This window comes from Olea europaea, chromosome 3, assembly GCF_002742605.1.
Source record: "Olea europaea var. sylvestris chromosome 3, O_europaea_v1, whole genome shotgun sequence".
Classification (NCBI taxonomy): Eukaryota; Viridiplantae; Streptophyta; class Magnoliopsida; order Lamiales; family Oleaceae; genus Olea; species Olea europaea.
In genome coordinates, this window is record NC_036239.1 from 6,597,673 (window position 1) to 6,617,165 (window position 19,493).

The 19,493-nt window shown below is 35.6% G+C and overlaps 1 protein-coding gene and 1 pseudogene across 3 annotated transcripts; one reads left to right on the forward strand and one right to left on the reverse strand.

Moving 5' to 3' along the window:
• Positions 1-202: 202 nt before the first annotated feature.
• LOC111384077 (putative B3 domain-containing protein Os03g0621600) lies at positions 203-18,135 on the reverse strand. 3 transcript variants are annotated; one of them, XM_023008303.1, is made up of 5 exons: positions 17,949-18,135; positions 1,311-1,428; positions 897-1,215; positions 685-815; positions 203-565 (listed from the first exon to the last, which is right to left on the reverse strand). In XM_023008303.1, the coding sequence occupies exons 2-5, from the start codon at positions 1,335-1,337 to the stop codon at positions 416-418; spliced, it is 627 nt and encodes a 208-aa protein (XP_022864071.1). In that variant the 5' UTR covers positions 1,338-1,428; positions 17,949-18,135; the 3' UTR covers positions 203-415. The 3 variants fall into 3 exon arrangements, with proteins under 3 accessions (XP_022864071.1, XP_022864079.1, XP_022864087.1); XM_023008311.1 differs by having other exon boundaries at positions 16,612-18,135; XM_023008319.1 differs by lacking the exon at positions 17,949-18,135 and adding an exon at positions 3,898-4,408.
• LOC111384094 lies at positions 5,865-15,733 on the forward strand (annotated as a pseudogene).
• Positions 18,136-19,493: the final 1,358 nt, after the last annotated feature.

Consider the following 19,493-nt stretch of genomic DNA (forward strand, 5'->3'; position numbering starts at 1 on the left):
CATTAGTAAAATTAACCAATTTTCTTAAAGTCAACTCTTGATGCTCCATTGCGTATCCTTTATCATGAGGCACTATGCTCATCTTTTGTACAATTTTGCTATGGCATAATAGTTTTATCACTCTCAATAAAATGAATAAATCTCAATTTCAGAATGTAATAAAAAGATTCACGGAGCAAACTCTTGTGACAAAAACACAATGTACAAAGGATTAACACGCGATTATATTAAGCGAGAAAACAATATTACAGTTTTGTCCATTACACATTTCAATCCAGTCTAGTATTGAAGTAAACATGCTACAAAATAACTAATCTGGTAAATAATCATCCACAAATAGTGACTTTGAAGACCAAATCATTCCTATCAATCAATTTGAAATTGCATATGTTTCCATTTTTCAGAGAATTGTCATTCACAATTTGGTCCAGCCTTGAGCAAATCGGTTTCTATTGCTTGAAGTAGCAACAACCACACGCCACGACTTATCTTTATGCTGAAGAGTAGCAATTCGTTCGCCAAAATCACTCGTTTTCAAATACATATCAAAGTGAGACGGTATATTCTGCATTGGTAAACAAGAAACAGAAGAATGTGACAGCGAATCATGTTACCAGATTCAAAATATTCCGGGTCTTTGTTTTTCAACACGCTCAATAAGAAATCATGGGTTGATGCTCTTACCAGAAGCCCTTTATGGATATAAGTCTTCGTCATGACCATTTCAAAAGAATGACATTTGCCTCCAGATTTTCTTACAGCCAGATCCCTGCCATGTAGATTTCCTCGGGGAGCTTCAATAGAGTAAGACTTGCCTGCAAAATTTTATACATTTTAATGAATACAGGGAAAATATATTCAGTAAAATAGGAATAAGTATTTAGACAAGAATTTACCAGGTCTCGATGCCTCGTTCCCTTGGCATAACTTGAAAGGTTCGTACTTGGTATTGCGATGAGGGGCTACGCTCTTTCTACAGCCATTTGTTGCAAATATTTTAACATAGAACTTTGAGCCACCGGCATAAGAAAAGGTTAGAAATTCTCCATGTGCCAATGAACTTTCTTGAATAAATTCTGGCCAACCTTCCTCAAAAAAGAGATAATCATTGATTTTGTTTATGTGAACCTTCCAAAAGAGGTTTGATGACGTTCCAAGCATGATATTTCGAGGTATTTTTCTACCAAAATTCTCGATGAAAGCCGGAGGAATTCTCTAAAATAAAAGAACAGATTGGTTTTTTTTTTTTCACCATGCTTAAAAAGTATATTAATTGGCCATGATGAGTTCAACAAAGAGAAAGGGAATACCAATCTTTCGGACCAAAGAGCAGCCATATAAACTTTGAAGAACTCTGGGAGTTCATCAGGTTAAGAAGCATCTTCAAGAGATTTCACCATTGCTTTTCCACAGGTATGAGCATCAACCCTGTAATTCATAAAATCCGAGTTGTTCCCAATGTTTCCAGTTTTAGAGTGAGGAAATAGGAACATACGGGAACTGAAATTACAGAAACTAACAAGTACAAAACCTTTGTTCAGTAGCATTAAATTAATGGCAATTCAAACACGTTAGGCATACCATAATAGGCAAAATTTGAACTTCTTCAAACAACTGAACAGCTAAGAAGTACAGGCTCAAAAAACTTAACACACATCAATCGAAGCTTGCAGTTAATTCCAAGCAAAACCAATTATCGGGCTTCTAGGTTATTTAGAACTAGATACAGGGCTCCATAAATATACAATAACGTTTTAATTTTCACAATAAAAAACATCTTAGTATACAACATCCAATTTACCATGAAATTAACTCATGTCACATGGCTTTTTGCTCATAATGGTTGGCTAACCTTAATAGGTTTCGATAGTGACATTCTAATGAATAGCTGGAGCACTACACTAGTGACACACCTCTCAGCTTCAGACAAGGAAAAATGGTATTAATAACAATAGTATCACATCATCTTACTTCCATACCATACATACACACAAGCACCCTTATGTTGGAGGGCCACATACATGCTACACAAATGTTTCAACAAGTTTATATCTAGGGGTAGGCAAAAATTCTCCAAAGAACCAGGCCAGAACCTATCGTTTGATGAAATCAAGAACTGGTTGGTTCCAGTCAGATTCTCTATATTCACTAAAGAACCAAAAGCTTTTTCAGTTCTTATTTTTTCTTCAACTTAATTGGTGAACCTTTTTTTTTTTCTTTCAGCAAATTGCAGTGTTAGAGCATCTCCAAGAGACTGTTTGAACACGAGATGCTCTTTATTTTAAAAAATCTACCCTTAAAATCATGCTCCAAGAGACTCTTTAAATTAATATTTTGATTTAGAAAGTGGATTTGGCTTTCCAATCTTTAATTAAATGCGTTCAAAGTGTTTCAATTTTAAATATAAGAAAATAATAAAATGATATAGAGAAAAGTAATAAATATTTTGCGACAGTAATAAAATTAAATGTTAAATACAAATAGTCTGATGGAGTTTTTCAAAATTTTAACACTCTAAATTTATAGGCGCTCTCCAAATAATAGAACATGCTCTTTAAAAATAGAGTCTCTTGAAGATACTTTTAGTCCAGTACGAATATTGAAATTAGATGTTTAATATTGTAGCAGTTTAAGCACTAAGGTGATGCTATTATGAATTGAAATTTTCATTTAAATAATGCTATGTAGGTCCACTGAGATCGCAACTTCAATCTAGATGGTGCTTGATGATAAGCAAAATGAAAGGTGGAATTAAATGACCTATCATTTAATACCACATTAAGGCCACCTCTAGATGGGGGTTGTAACCCCAGTGGAGTGAAATAACATTATTCTTTTATTTTTGTAGACCCATGTGATCATTGTTATTTTGCACTATCCTAAGAAGTGCCATTTGAATAAACAAACATGAAACATGAACCAAGTTGGAAAAGAGAGAACCGATCGGACCAGAACTGATTCGTTCAGTCCCCGTATCTACGCTAGGAATGGAACCATTGGTTCTAGTTTAGAAATCCTAATTGAAAATGGTCGGATTCGATTCTCTAAGAAGCGAACCGTGCCCACCCCTATTCATAGCCCAGGCACGGACTCATCAACATTTATTTATTTAATTTTTTGTGTCAACAAGTACAAAAAATGTCTCAACACTCACTAAACATTAATCTTCCTTTAATATTTCTGATTTATCGCAGTTTTTTCCTTCAATATTTTGCATTTCTATTTTTCGAGATGTAAATGTGATTGCTCACGTCCTAGTGATTTTACTTTTCCGAGGCTGTTTTGGCTGATATCAATGAAATCTAGTCCGTATTTCTCTCAAAAGAGTGAACATTAAGGGTGTGTTTGATTACATTTATTTTCCATGAAAAATATCAGTTTTCCACCCAAATTCCTACTTAAAGTGTTTGATTGCTATTTTTTTCATGGAAAATATTTTTCAATTTTTGAAAATATGACTAATTTTCTTTGTTTTTAAGAAAAACATTTTCCTTGGGTAGATGTGGTTTTTATTTTCTACAAAAGATGGAAAGTATTTTCTTTTCTAGGTGATATTTTTCATGTCAATCAAACACACTCTAATTTCTTCAATCGACCAAAATTCAGTTAAAAATAGTAATAAACGAAATCCCATGTGAAAACTACTTAAATACTAAATAAAATAAACACTGATTACATAAAAACGTAATGGGCTGTAAACAAAATCTCAAGAGCTACATGCCCCCCCCCCCCCCCCCCCCCCAACCCCCCCCCCCCCCCCCCCCCAAAAAAAAATAAAATGAATATGCTGCCGTAAAAAGACACCATACCTCAAGAAATTTTGCAAGGAATATGACTGCTGAAAGGGACGAGAGATTACTTAGCATCAAAGAATAAACGAAGATAGTAAAGTTTTACCTCTGACGTGTCGGAGTGGTTGAAGATCGATAGCTATTATAAAATGCCAGTTTTGTTATGAATTGGAAAAGCTTTTAAACTGAAATCCAGTTAAAACGAGTTAATAATCTCAATAATTACTGTATTTAGATTGAGTATTTGATTACTCATCACACTTTGATGTCGAGTTGTGATCATTATATTATCAAATTATTAGACTTTACTTACTGAAATCACTTATATTTCTTGTCTTTAACAGAATATCGGACTTGATTGAGGTAGTTGACTCTCCATCATTTTTAGATGTCTAATAACGAAAAATGGACAATCCACGTATAGAAGGTGTCTTTGATTGCTTACTATCAATGTTCTAAAAAATTCGTCTAAGTGGTGCATAGGCTCGAAGTTCGGGCAAAATGCCTTACTTCGTACCTAGACGCTCTTTTTTAAACTCCTGAACGATTGAATTTTTTCCTTCGTTTCTTGCATGTAGATCCACTTTATTAGATTTTTTTAAAAGTTTTTTTTATTGACATTAGCTTATTATTATCTAAAAAAAAAAAAAATTCATTTGACTTTAATTTCAAGTTTTTAAAAATTTTATCTGAACAAAAGTTAAAAATGACTTTATCTAAATAGTAAAATAAGATTTAAGTTTTTGTGTCATCTACATTATGTAATTATAATCTTGAGACTCATTTTATTACAAACTTTAAAAGTATGTATGAAGTTCCTATAAATTTATTAAGCAATACTTGTCTAATTGAATATTTAAACTATGAAAAATATTCCAATTTTTACATTTCGAAAACTTGAAAAACTGTATAATTGACTAATGGTGGGAGTTATTAAGTAAATGTTGATTTTTATAATTTTAGATGTTTAATATGTATTATTTTAATTATTAAATTTTTTTTAAATGATTAAAATTTTAAAATAATATTATAAATAAGAAAATGCTTTTTTGCACTTAAACTTCGCCTAGGCTCGTTTAAGCTCGTAACGCTTGAAGTTTCAACTTCATGCATAGCCATGTTTTACGCTTTTTAGACACTACTTATTATATTTAAGTTGGTCGAGTTTTTGTTACTAAACTTTCCAAAGTGATGCCAGGATGATATGGAACACGAATGTTATTTATTTATTTATTTATTTGCTTAATGTTGTGTTATTATGTGTTTAAAAATTTCTTTTCGGGCTGGGCATTTTATTGAATTATTATATTTCATTGATGAATTGCGGCTTTGTATTAAATCAATTGAAGTTGAATTTGGTTGGCCTTATTGATTTTTATTGGAATCGATGACTCTATTATACTCGCTCGACATAAATAAACTTTACCAATCTTTCATTTGTTGAGGGAAGAAAAAGGAAGGATATGGACAAATTATGGATTGTGTTTTTGAATCGAGTTAATCAATATTAGATTTATGTAACGCGTTCAATTTTTATAAGAATCAATAGCTCAATTAGATTTTATGAGTTTATTTTAAATTTCGTCAAGCTTCACTGGATTCACTCAATTATATTGAGTTTATATTTGGTAGAAGATTTTAATTTAAATCAAACTTAATAATAAATTTTAATTGCATATTTTATAAGACTCGTAACTTTTCAACAACATATCTCATAAATTTTTATCAAAATCTATTAAAATTTTGATTTTATTCCCTATATGAGCTAAATAAGTAGGCGACTTCTTGCAAAAAGTATCACGTCATGTCACTTGTAAAATGATGATATTATTATTTTTAAATATTATAAAATTATTAAACATTCTTAGTTTATAAAATGTTAGTAATAAGGGGAAAAATTGTGTGTTTTGAAATTAAATTTATGTAACCATCACAACTTTTCTTAGACCTTGTTGGAATAAATATTTTTTAGAGAATGCATAATTAAAAAATAGGAAAAAGTTTTGAATTTACTTGTAAAATTATTTTATGAAAAAATATGTGACTAAAAATGAGTTTTGAAAAAAAAAAAAAAAAAAGGACCCAAGTCGAGGCTTTATATTGTCTCCTCCTTTGACAATCCTCACAAGAAAAAATGCAACAGATCACCATTTTTTATTTTACTTGAAAGTGATAAAACTATATGGGTGATTATGATATATTCTAAAGTTCTGTCTTCGGCATATTGTAAATTTGGGCTAGCCGTATAGTCTGGTTACCCATTTCTTGGTAGCTTCTCTCCTCTCTTCGTGCTCATTATGCACATCCACATTCTCTCTCTCTCTCTCTACACCTATTTGACTTTACTTGTTGAACACAACTAAGCTACAAGCAAGGAGAGGAAAAACATATGGCTGATAAATTGATTTCTTGATTCTTTTTCTTGTAATTGGAAGTTTTAATTTTAAGTTTTTTTTGTTTGAATTTTTTTGTTTAAATCTCAATTGTTTTGATTTTTATGTAGCTAATAAGTTTTTAGATGTGTTATATGCAAGAAAGAGAAGAATTTTTTGTTGGTTTTAGTTGGATGAAGTTGTTTGTACAGCACCTTCTGCTCAACGTGCTGTGGGGCTCGAGCCATTTTTTCATTGGCACGGGCCTCACAGATGTGAGGGTGCTGTGAACCGAGCTAAGTGTCATGCTGTGCACACAGCTCGGTCCTCATTTATCACAGATTAATTAATTTAGTAGTCACAATCAACTAAATAATCTGTGATCACCACCAACACTTGCGACAACCACTGCTTCCAACAACACTACCATCACCGTTAGAACCACCACCACCTGACAGCAATACCACGACCACCAACAAATCAACACATCCACCTTGATAGACCACGGACACCAACATTTCACTTTCACCACCTCACCCATTGTCACGACCACCATCGCCTACCACTGCCACTGCCACCTAAAATCTCATGCCACTTCATTAGTCTCCACCAACAGAGAAACTCAAACCAAAAAACCAATGCACACAGGTGCTGTGAACACTTGACATTGCACACTGGCCTCAACCACTAGAACAGCCACCGCCATCCACCAAACACCATTACCACACAAACACCATCACCATAGCTGTCGCCACCAATAACTACAAACACCCATTCTCTTCTTTGGCTCCAATCTGCAACAACCGCCACCAGATTGCATCTCCCATGCCTTCCCAGTTCCCACACCCACTACCACCACCACCACCACTGCCAACTACCGCACAATAGATCGAATCAAAAACAAAAAAACTCTCAAAAAATTGAGGCAACAAAGCAGATCGGGCAGAATCAGTGTCACACTCACTGCGCCTCGCTGAGCTGCAAGGAATGCCGCCTCGTTGCACAGTCTGCAGCAAATACTGCCGCTTCACTCACCTTGCCACTATCGATGAGGGTGGTTTCAAAATCGAGGAAAGGAAGAGAAGAATAGAGACTGATGAAGAGAGAAGAAGTGAGAAGGAGAAGTGTCGCGCCTGTTGCCACTGAATGAGTGGTGGTTTCGATGCCAGAATAGGGGATGGGTGTGACGCTGGTAGGGAGGCTGTGAAGAGAGAAAGAGAAAAAGAGAGAGAGAGAGAGAGAGATGGAGAGGAAAATAAATTGATTAGGGTGTTGAAATGATATTTGTATAATTAATATTTAAGATTTAAACATGATATATATGATTTTTGAAACATGAAACTTCCCATTTCTTTTTAGAATAGAGAATTTTAACACTAGGGATTCCTGTAATTTCCACTTCAGATTTTTTTGAATTTTCTGATCTATGAAATCTTTTTGATTAATTTATCCTTTTCTTTTCCTTGTCCGAGAAAAGAAATCAGATTTTTAAGGCTTTGTCTTGTTTTGTTTGTGATTGAGAAATTATAAAGTTGGCATATCAATATCTGTAACCAAGTAGATCTTGACCTTTTATGAAGAGGGAGAAGATAAGTCAACTTATGATAAAATGATTGATACGTTTTTCGGAAATTCATGGATCGGCTAAATGAGCATTTTTGAAGAAATGGGTTTTTGTGGTAATCTTGATTTCCTCTCTATTCTTCCTAGAGAGGTGGATGTAGCTTTGGAAGTTGAATCGGTGGTGCTGGTGGAAGAAGATTGTAGTGACGAGGAGATTGATGTCGATGAACTAGAAAGAAGGTAGTGGAGGGACCGAATGCTCTTGAGATGGCTTTGTTAAAGATATGGAATATGGAAATATTGTCTAGAATAATCTTTTATTAAATTTTTCCAATTATGTAGAATTATTTTACTTATTAGTTGATTGTGTAATTATTACAAAATATTTACTTTTAGAGTTATTTGTAACCTTATAAATAGGGTCTTCTACTTTGTAATAGGGGCAACAAGAGTTTATTATATACAATTTATAATTTTCTTATCAGGCTTAAGGAGCAGAAGAAGAATAAAGAGTCCATCGATGATAGTGGGAAGTAGCGTCAGTCTCAGGAGCAAGTATGACGGAAGAAAATGTCTCGCACACAAGATGAAATCTTGAAATACATGCCGAAGATGATGGAGGTTTGTAAAGCTCAGGGTTTTGTGTATGAGATCATTCCCGAGAAAGGCAAACCCGTGACATGAGCATCAGATAATCTTTGAGTGTGGTGGAAGGAAAAAATTAGGTTTGATTGAAATGGTCCGGCTGCGATTGCCAAATACCAGGCAGAGAATTCAATCCCGGGAAAAGTTGAGGATGCAAGTATTACAGCCTCTACTCATACGCTTCAAGAGCTCCCGAATACAACGCTTGGCTCACTTTTGTCTACTCTGATGCAACGCTGCGATTCACCTCAGAAGCAGTTTCCTCCAAAGAAGGGTGTTCTCTCGCCTTGGTGGCCTACTGGAAAGGAGGAATGGGGCTCTCAATTGGGTTTACCAATTGATCAAGGGCCACCTCCGTATAAAAAGCCTCATGATTTGAAAAAGGCCTATAAAGTTACTGTCCTCACATCGATGATCAAGCACATGTCCCCTAACATTGCTAAGATCCACAAACTCGTCCGGCATTCTAAATGCCTATAGGATAAGCTGACAGCTAAAGAAAGTGCAACTTGGCTTGCTATTATAAACTAAGAAGAGGCTTTATCCCAAAAGCTAAATCCCGATAGCATTCCACTAGCATCCTCGACCGATGAGAGTAGATTGTATTTAATCTGTGATACCAGTGACTACGATGTTAAAAGAGTGGAAGATGATGGGAACATTGAAGTGGAATTTAAGCCCCCGTGATACGAAGCTTTTCAACTTGGGGATAGCTCCAACTAGTGACAAGCACATGATGCGTCCCTTAGCTCCGATCAAGAGAGAGATTATTGACGTCGATTTAGATTTTATTCCAAATAGGAAACATATAACTAATGAGGTGCACTTGGATCAGAAGATGTTTACATGTGAGTTTCCTCAATGCCCCCTCTATCCATAGTGATTATCGTATGGGATTTAATGACTGGACATGGAGAAACAATCACCAAATGAATTGCCCATACCGTTTCAGTTCTAAAAGGCTTAACAAACCAAAATATCAAATTAACAATAACAAGCCAGCTATTTTCTCTGTGCCTTCTGTTAGACTGAAAATCAATCCTAAACAATTATGCGGAAGCAAATTGGATCGAAAAACTTAAAATTCCAAGAATTTGGTTCATACCTCCAGCCATTGATAATGTTCCAAATGCTCTCCTTCTTCAGGTAATGATACTTCCAAACTCTCAACACTCTAATTTTGATGTTGTAACTTTTATTTTTGGTGGTGTTTGAGCTTAGGGACCAAACCCCTTTTTATAGCCAACTTCCATCAAGTTTATGAGGCAACTCAACAAGATCCCGGACTCCATTGCTTTTCATAGAACTCATTTCTTCCTTTATGGCATTGTATCATAATTCTGACTCTTTACAACTCATGGCCTGTAAAAATGATTCGGGATAATTTTCGGCTCCAATATTGTGGTCAGGTTCTGTAGATACACTTCATAATCATTAGGAATTGCTGACCTTTTGATTCTAGTAGATCTTCTTAATGTTGTACTGTCATTTTCCTGAAAAGCTCGTGGTTCAACTATTTGTTCAGGAGGTTCTGGTAATTCCTGAATTACCCGATCTACTTGAACATTATCAGTAGCTTGTAGAATTTAAATGGTTGGTTGTTCCACACCTATTTGTACTTGAGGGGTGCTATGAACTATAATCAATCTGTCATCTAAAAGGTGGGAGGTTGAGATTCCAAATGATTATCCTTAGGAACTTTGTTCTTGGTTTGATCGTTTGATCGCTCCCACTAATCAAGTCATTCTCAAGAAACTTAGCATTTCTTAATTCCAAAATCCTAGTGTTGTGAGATTTATAGTAAAATCCGTATCCTTCGCACATTTTAGCATATCCAATGAAATACTCACTAATGGTCATTAGGTCCAACTTCTTCTCTTGTGGATTATAGATCTTCACTTCACACGGACATCCCCAAACGCGCATATGTCACAAACTTGATTTCCAACCTTTCAATAATTCAAATGGTGTCTTTGGGATAGCCTTTGTTAGAACTCGATTTAATATATACACTGTCGTCTTAAGTGCTTAAGTCCATAAAGATTTAGGAAGATTGGAGCTACTAAGCAAGCTCCGCACCATGTCCAATAATATTTTGTTTCTTCTTTCTGCTACATCATTCTGGTTTGGTGAACCAGGCATGGTGTATTGGGCAACTATCTCATGCTCTTGAAGAAACTTAGCGAACGATCCAGGTGCTTGTCCATCCTTTGTGTATTTACCGTAATATTTTCCACCTCTATCTGATCTTATAGTCTTAATCTACCTCTCATATTGTTTCTCTACTGTAGCCTTAAAGGTTTTAAAAGCATCCAATGCTTCGTTCTTATTATGAATCAAGTAGAAATACATATATCGCGAATAATCATCAATAAAGGTGATGAAGTATTTCTGACCATGTGAGTCTATGTCTGAACTACATATCAGTATATATGATTCTTAATAAGTTCGAACTCCTATTGGCACCTTTCTTGGACTTGTTGGTACTTTATTGTGATCAGTTCCTGTAGATACACTTCATAATCACTGGGAATTGCTGACCTTTTGGTTCTAGTAGATCTTCTTAAAATTGTACCATCATCTTTCTGAGAAGCTCGTGGTTCAACTATTTGTTCAGGAGGTTCTGGTAATTCCTAAATTACCTGATCTACTTGAACATTATAAATAGCTTGTGGAATTTAAATGGTTGGTTGTTCAACACCTGTTTGTACTTGAGGGGTGCTATGAACTATAATCAATATGTCATCTAAGGTGGGAGGTTGAGATTCCAAATGATTATCCTCAGGAACTTTTTTCTTGGCTTGATCGCTCCCATTAATCAAGTCATTCTCAAGAAACTTAGCATTTCTTGATTCCACAATCTTAGTGCTGTGAGATGGATAGTAAAATATGTATCCTTTAGACCTTTCGGCATATTCAATGAAATACCTACTAATGATCCTTGGGTCCAACTTATTCTCCTGTGGATTAAAGATCCTCACTTTACACGGATATCCCCAAATGCACATATGTCGCAAACTTGATTTCCAACCTTTTAATAATTCAAATGGTATCTTTGGGATAGCCTTTGTTGGAATTCGGTTTAATATATACACTGCCATCTTAAGTGCTTAAGTCTATAAGGATTTAGGAAGATTGGAGCTACTAAGAAAGCTCTGCACCATGTCCAATAATGTTCTATTTCTTCTTTTTGTTTCACCATTCTGGTCTGGTGAACCAGGCATGGTGTATTGGGCAACTATCCCATGCTTTTGAAAAAACTTAGTGAACAAACCAGGTGCTTATCCATCCTTTGTGTATTTACCGTAATATTCTTCGCCTCTTTCTGATCTTACAATCTTAATCTACCTCTCATGTTGTTTCTCTATTGTAGCCTTAAAGGTTTTAAAAGCATCCAATACTTCGTTCTTATTATGAAGCAAGTAGAAATACATATATCGCGAATAATCATCAATAAAGGTGATGAAGTATTTCTGACCATGTGAGTCTATGTCTGGACTACATATTAGTATGTATGATTTCTAATAGGTCTGAACTCCTGTTGGTACCTTTCTTGGACTTGTTGGTCTGCTTTCCCTTAATGCAATCCACACACGTGTCAAAATCAGTGAAATTTAGAGTACTAAGTATCCCATCATTCACTAATCTTTTGATTCTGTCTATAGATATATGTCCTAATCTCCAATTCTACAACATAGATGAGTCTTCATTAATATTACACCGTTTAGTGCCAGTATGAACATGCATTAAATTATAAGTGATATTGTTTTATAAATTAATACGATAAAGACCATCAGACAAAGTATCATTCCTAACTCAATTAGAATTATATAATAAACTGAATGACGTGTGAGAAAAATTAAAGGAATATCCCAAGGGTACAAGTCTAGAAATAGAAATCAATTTTCATGAAAAACTTGGAACATAAAAGGTCCTATCTAATTTCAAAGCAAAGCCACCATTTAAAGTTAAAATGCATGTTCCTATAGCCTCCACCCATGAGCCCATCTTATTTTCGAATAAGATATTTTGCTCACTTTTCACTAGCTTCCTTAGGTTTTGCATACCCTGCAAGGAGTTTGCAACATGGATTGTACATCTAAAGTCAATCCACCAGGTGTTAACATTTACATTAACCATATTAGATTCATAACAAACAAATGAGGTTGGATTACCTTTATCCTCAAGCCATTTTTTGAATTTGGCGCAATCTTTCTTCACGTGTCCCTTCTTTTTACAGAAGTAACACTTGACCTCTTTCTTAATATCAGCTTGGGTGGGACTTTACCTTTCCCTTTTTGATTGGCTTGAGATTTCCCTTCCTTATGGGTTGTAGTCAACATTGCACTTTCACCTTATTCCATTATTAGTCTTCTTTCTTATTGAACACACATAGTCATTAATTGACCATTTATCCTTATGTGTTGTATGAGATTTTGAAAGGTCCATACTCTTGTGGGAGACTATTCAATATGTAATACACAAGAAAGGATTTAGACATCTCAACCTCGAGTTTCTTAAGTTGAGCTGAAATGTCTCTCATTTGCATGATGTGCTCGGGCACACCTTTCACATTGGTGAGCTTTAAGGATGAAAACTTCATTATAAGGATGATTGCCAGTGCCTTATCTGAAGTGACGAATTGATTGTCAATGGCCTTTATCAAGTCCTGGACTTTGTCATGTTGATCGACAAAACTACGCATACCAGCAGAAATTTTAGTTTTTATGAATATCACACTGAGACGATTAGATTGCTCCCATTTTTCATAAAGCCCGATGTCTACTGCAGTGCTAGTATCAGTGATTTTAGGTGGTTTGTCTTTCCTAATAGCACTATCAATATCCATCTAGCCTAAATGGAGAAGAATTCTCTCCTTCCATACTTTATAGTTGTCACCCTTTAATTTGAGAATATCACAACGAATATCAGAGAAATTAGCAGGTTGTGAAACTACATAGTATTTAAAATTGCTTCTGTTAACTTGATGCTTAATTGAATAGATTACATGTTTTACCAATGTAATTCATGCTGATATTGAATATAATGACATAAAAATTGCCTGTGGGCTAAATTTTTAATTCAATCATATCCAATTATTCCTTATAATAGAATTATTGATTTATGCACTTAATTCATATGAAGATATTCTATCCCAAGTTAGCACTTCTCTGGGCAAGCTGATCTGCGAAATTGTGACCGTTGAAAATGTCCAAAGTCGGGTCCCACACACTTTCTGCATACAACAATTAAAAAATGGTTTGTGTGAATGGACAATTTTGACCCTTTTGGCATGTGATCTCATTGTTGAGGCTAAAAGAAACATTTGCGGCCTTTTCAAAATTCATCTTTAACTTTTCTCATGCACTGGACCCACCCAAATGCCTAAAAATGTGGGATTGCACACATAACACAGAAATAAAAATATTACAACGTCTTCTCTCATAAACCTGCCCCGCCCAAAAACGTACCCATTCCATACATAAAATATAAACGAAAATCGATTGAACACGAGAATAATAATTTGCCATTTATGTTAACACACAACACTCACAATGAAAACATGGCTTACCCATACTTGAACTGATTACTGGAGATACAACTATTGAATGAGAATAGAAACTGTTAAGCGCGTCCACCACTTTGAGTCAACCAATCACGAAAACGATCACACTCGTTACGCTGCATTATCGGTGTGTTCATCTCCGCGGTGACCTATTCGTATGCGTCCGGTAGTTCTACTTATGATCCGTCGGGGTCTATCTCAACTTGCGTGAATGTCTCGTCGACCACTCTTGCCCGGCGGAGGAAGTTGTGGATGTCGATGGTCGACACTACGACTGTGATCTGTACTTTAAAATTGTAGCACGACATACGATCCTGTATTTTCAATAGACTTTTCCATATACTGAATGCCCATTCAATTACGTTTCTATAGGACGAGTGCTTAAAGTTGAATCGCTCACGCGCGTTGCGAAAATTTCTCCTCCTACCCGTCTGAGCATTGTAGAACTACTGGAAATGGTACAAAATATCTAACACCTTATACGGAACCATGTACCCAGGTCTATAGGCAAATCCTAAGTCCACAAGATAGTATTTTTCGAGACCCGATAGCGAGAAATGAATTTTCGGACTATGTATAGCACGTGCTAACATCCATGCATCATGCATCGTCCCCGTGTATCCCGCGAGCACAAACGTAAAGTACAGGTTGAAATCACATGCGACAAGAACATTTTGTGCCGGGACTCCTTTGCGTTCGATAAAATTCATGCGTTCGTTTGGGGACAAGATTGCTCTGACGTTTGTCCTGTCAATCGCACCAATGCAATCTCGGAACAACGAATGCTTGTCTGGATCCTGTACGTGATGCTCGGCACAGTGATTGTACTGTGGATTTGGTCTTATGAGACTCGCACTAAATTCAAGAATTACTTACAGCACGTGCTTAAAGTAGTGGTCGATTGTTTCCAATGAATGGTTGAACAACATCTGAACCCGTTGGTACCTTTTTCCATACGCTAATATGCACAAAAACGTTCATACTTGTTCATACACGTCTACGTGCGGGCAGTTGCATAGTCCGTAATTGTCCCGAAGTATGTGTGTGAATCTTCTAAGCATGGGTAGGTACATTCTAAATTCTGCATAACACTGTTGAGGACTACATTGCATCGCATTGAGCATGAACATGTGCCTGTTCCTTGCGAATGGAAATTGAATAATTCGACATCTCTGCCGACGGTAGTAGTGTGCAACATCAATTTTCGAAATTCAGCAATACCGAAACTACTGAACAATGTCATCTTCAAGCAGTTGCATGAATTCCTCTTCACCAATCTCATCTTCATTATCAGATAACGGCAGACGCACACAGTCGAGCTCCATATGCGCCATTACCAATGTCCCTCACTATGTAGGGAAATTCCTTACCTACTTGGAAGGTAAGAAGATAGCCAAAACATTTTTCTCTCTCTCTCTATCAAATGAGCATAGTCATTCGTTGCTGCAATGAAAGTTGTGAAGTCCCCCTTTTAAAGAATTACTTAATAATGCAATATTAAACTGCTGGAATTATTCTCTGTGCAGTTTGACAAAATGTGAAGAGATTCCCCTATCTATTGAACTTTATAGCATAGATGGGTTGTCAGAGATGCTCAATTATGCATGACAATTGTTGACAAACTCAAACTAACAAGCAACTTTGTGAACATTGCATAAGTACAAATGACAAACATGGACATGAAATCTCAGTAGTTCCTACTACATACATAGATACAGAAAATCTTAAAACGTAAACAACAACAACATTCTAAAGTTGACGAAGCGCACACCGATGAAAATAAAAAAATAACAAAGCAAACACCTATTCCGCAAAGACCCTCCACAACGGTTAAAATTTATTCAGCCCCACACGCAGTCGTCACTGCGGTCGTCCTTTCCTGTATTCATGCCAGTTCCACTCCAACCAATCCATCTTCTCGTTCGCATCCTCCTTCATCTCCAAGACCTCCCTGTTCCGCTTTAAAGATAGAAACGTGCAAGGTCCAAAAGTAGATGTTAGTTTTCTTTTGCAGCCTGCTCGTTGCGAACAACTCTGTCATGCATGTATTCATGCTCGAAACATTGGATCTGATTAAGTTGTTGATTTTTGCTACAACTTTCTCACTTGCGGTCGTGGCTCTGTCAAGTGAGTACGACAATTCCTTAGCCGATATTTTAGTTCTTTTCTCCTTGCTTTTACTGTCACCGGATCTACATTTCTCTCCACTCATATGGTCGGAGACGTCCATGCTTGATGTGGGCCTGTCTAACTTGTCGCCCTCATCACTGGAGTCGCCGCTTTCATCGCACATCGATGTTGCGTCACGCGTGTCTTCGTTTGCACTATCTTCGAACATAGCGAACCCAGTCTTGCACAACTTCGTCGACGTCGTCGTATACTTCTCGCTGTCGAACGCATCGACGAACAAGACCCGGTAGGCATATATCTCTCTGCAGTCTTTGTCTTTGAACTCTCTGTACTCTTTGTTCTTCTGTTCAGAATGGAAGAAAAATAAATGCACGAGTAAGGAGCCGCGTAAGGAATAAAAATACAGAATTACGCAAACTGAATTTTATGACATACGCTCCAACTGTGACACATTTGAGTGAAAGTTCCATGCACAAATGAAACGAGTACTAGGGTGTTGGTTGACATTCGAATTTGGTAAGTAGTAATTTAAGCAGATTTGTACCTTAATCTTTTGCACCCACCACTCGTCGTACGCGACTCGACGGTCGCGTGCAGAGTGATATGCGATGCCAGTGCTATCTATCAAGTCCTGGACACGTTCATACTTGACCCGAAGATAATCCCAATGATTCTTCAACTACTGCTTATTCCAATCGTGCATGGAGTTGGTGTCAAACAATTGGACAATCGTGTGCCAGCCATGTTTCGTGAAGCACTTCCCACTATGGTGCACGTTTGCTATTACAGTCTCACAGGTGGCAATGAAGACTCGATTATCTTCTGACGTCCACTGGAGTCCTCCTCGCACGGGCTTGGGGCTAGATTGGTTGGCGGTTGGAAGTCGAGGCAGTGTGGAAGCCCATATGCGTTTGAGAAGGAAAATGAAATATACATGAGATACGGAGTTTTGTTACATGTAAACATACAAAATTTTAAATTTATAACAGCACTACAACTACTGACCACTAGAAAGGAAATAGAGTTTGAAAAACAAAAAAAACAGTATGTTTGGCTCGTCAGTATCGGCTTAGGAACTTATCCCGACGGAATTGTTTTGGAAAATATGTGCAACGAAGTCTTAGAACAAGTAACATAGATGTGCAAGTCATCGGACATGTGGTGTAGATTCAATAATAAGAATAGAACATGATTTCGAATTCTCGTCATTCCAAACCCCGTATGAAAGAACCTAAAAGAATTAATCAACAAAAAAAATACTAATATGAACCCTAAGAAAACAAATTGAGCACTTAACACTGAAATTAAAATGAAGGAAACATGTAATGTCAAAAACAATCTTTCTCATTACACATCCTCATTAAAAAAAAAATAGAACATTATATCACAAATTCATGTATTTCCCATTCAAAAACAAACCCATGAATCCTCTCTGCTCAATAACATATAATTATACCATAAATGCCATTAAAAAATTTCACAAATTTAGTACAAAACAATATTCAAAGAAAAATTACAAACACTTGTAATTCCATAATGAAGATCAAAATTCATATAAATCCCCGATTCGAAAACATTTAGAAGCATATTATTGTCCGATTTCATTACAAAATTGAAAAAAGAAGAATCAAACGACAAAATTTTAAATTCTAGTTCCAATTTATATGCATAAGTTAGAATATTAGGGTACTTTACCAAGAAAAGGGTGTGTGCGAGAGAAAATCAAGAACTGTTGCTATGTTGTAGATATCTTATATTACTGAATAGGTAGTTCAAAGTTAATATTACTTTTATAATCTATTTTTCCGTCGTCGCGTGTTCTTGTAAGAGGAATTCGATTTGCAAAACTGTAGAAAAGAAAGGCAGATTTCTGACACTAACCGAGGTAGAATATAGATCCATGGTTCTTTTGAACCTGTAGGGAGTTTTCAATCAGATCCATGCTGTTGCCGCCGGTGAAAGAGGAAGAAATTACTGGCCGATTAGGGAATTTCGTTTCTATAAAAATGGAAGAGTGGAGGGTTTGAGTGTGAGATGTGGAAGGGCAAAATTGGAAGGCCAAGCCACAGTAAGGAGCAAGTGGATTGATTTGTTGTCAGGTTATTTAACAATATTAAATTAGAATCTACTGTGTCAATGGTCCATTAATTACTTGATAGCGTGCCCAGACATGCGCTTAAACTTTATAATAAAACTATCAAATTATGTACATTTCATAACTCATGTGGGCATATTATGAAATAACTTGATATTTTATTCTAATTAATCATATAAATATAACAAAAATTCCCGTGGGATAAAATTCATAATATTTAGTATAATTAATTACAATCTAACGTCTTTAATCCTTATGTGATCCCGATCTTAATATATAATTTCATTTAATTAAAGATACTGTGACTAATCCTTAAATAAATAAAATTATACGGATCACTAGACATTATCCTTTTATGCATAAATAATTAATATAATATGAGAATAATTTAAATAGCAGAATTTAAATTAACATGTTATAATTATGTACAAAATAATCTCATAGACATTACAAAATTGCATAAAATAATTTAAAATAATTATCTCATGCAAACTAAATATGAGCATAATTCACAATTTAATATATCCTAAAATTGCGTACATTATTCCAAAAATAATTATCATATGCAAAATTAAAATAAATGCCTAAGAAATAAATTGCATAATTGGCCCATAAATAGAACTGCATGTTTGTATTCTATGAGTTGGTCCAACGAATAGTATAGGTTATGGCCCAATTTATAATTGCATGAGTAAAACACACATGGATTATGGTCCAATAAATAATTGGCTATGATAAATAATCATGTAGGCCCAATAATTAACTCAAGGGAAACGAAACATGAATAAGTAAAAACATATAGGTGTAGCCCAATAAAATTACTTATGATGTTCAAATGGGCTCATACATAATGACCCAACAACTGTAAAGGAAATATAGAATTCACAAAACAACCGTTATCTTCTCCATTTTGGGAAAAAACAGTCTTCTTCAACCTCTAGACGGGTTACAATCAACCCGGCTAGAACCTGCCTCAAATTCAAACTTCTCTCCATCAAAACTTAAGTTTGAAGACACACAAAGTTCAGAAAAGTGATTTCATGGAGAAATTCTAATTTATTTTCAATTACAAAATTCGATTAGAGAAGACAGAGTTGTTTTGCAAAATACTCCATCAACATCAAGGCAGAGGTTAGATTATGCTCTGATACCAAATGTTAGACTAAAAATCGATCCTAAACAATTATGCAGAAGCGAATTAGATTGAAAAACTGAAAATTCCAAGAATTCAGTTCATACCTCCAGCCATTGATAATGTTCCAAACGCTCTACTTCTTTCAGGTAATGGTACTTCCAAGCTCTCAACACTCCAATTTGGATTGTGTATCTTG

What these genes read in the sequence shown, in the direction of transcription:
- LOC111384077 (XM_023008303.1), bottom strand. Translation starts at nt 1,337, where the DNA reads ATGGCTGCTCTTTGGTCCGAAAGATTG. An exon ending in CTCTTTGGTCCGAAAGATTG is followed by an intron (nt 1,216 to 1,310) that starts GTATTCCCTTTC and finishes CTTTTATTTTAG; the next exon opens with AGAATTCCTCCGGCTTTCAT. An exon ending in ATATCCATAAAGGGCTTCTG is followed by an intron (nt 566 to 684) that starts GTAAGAGCATCA and finishes TTACCAATGCAG; the next exon opens with AATATACCGTCTCACTTTGA.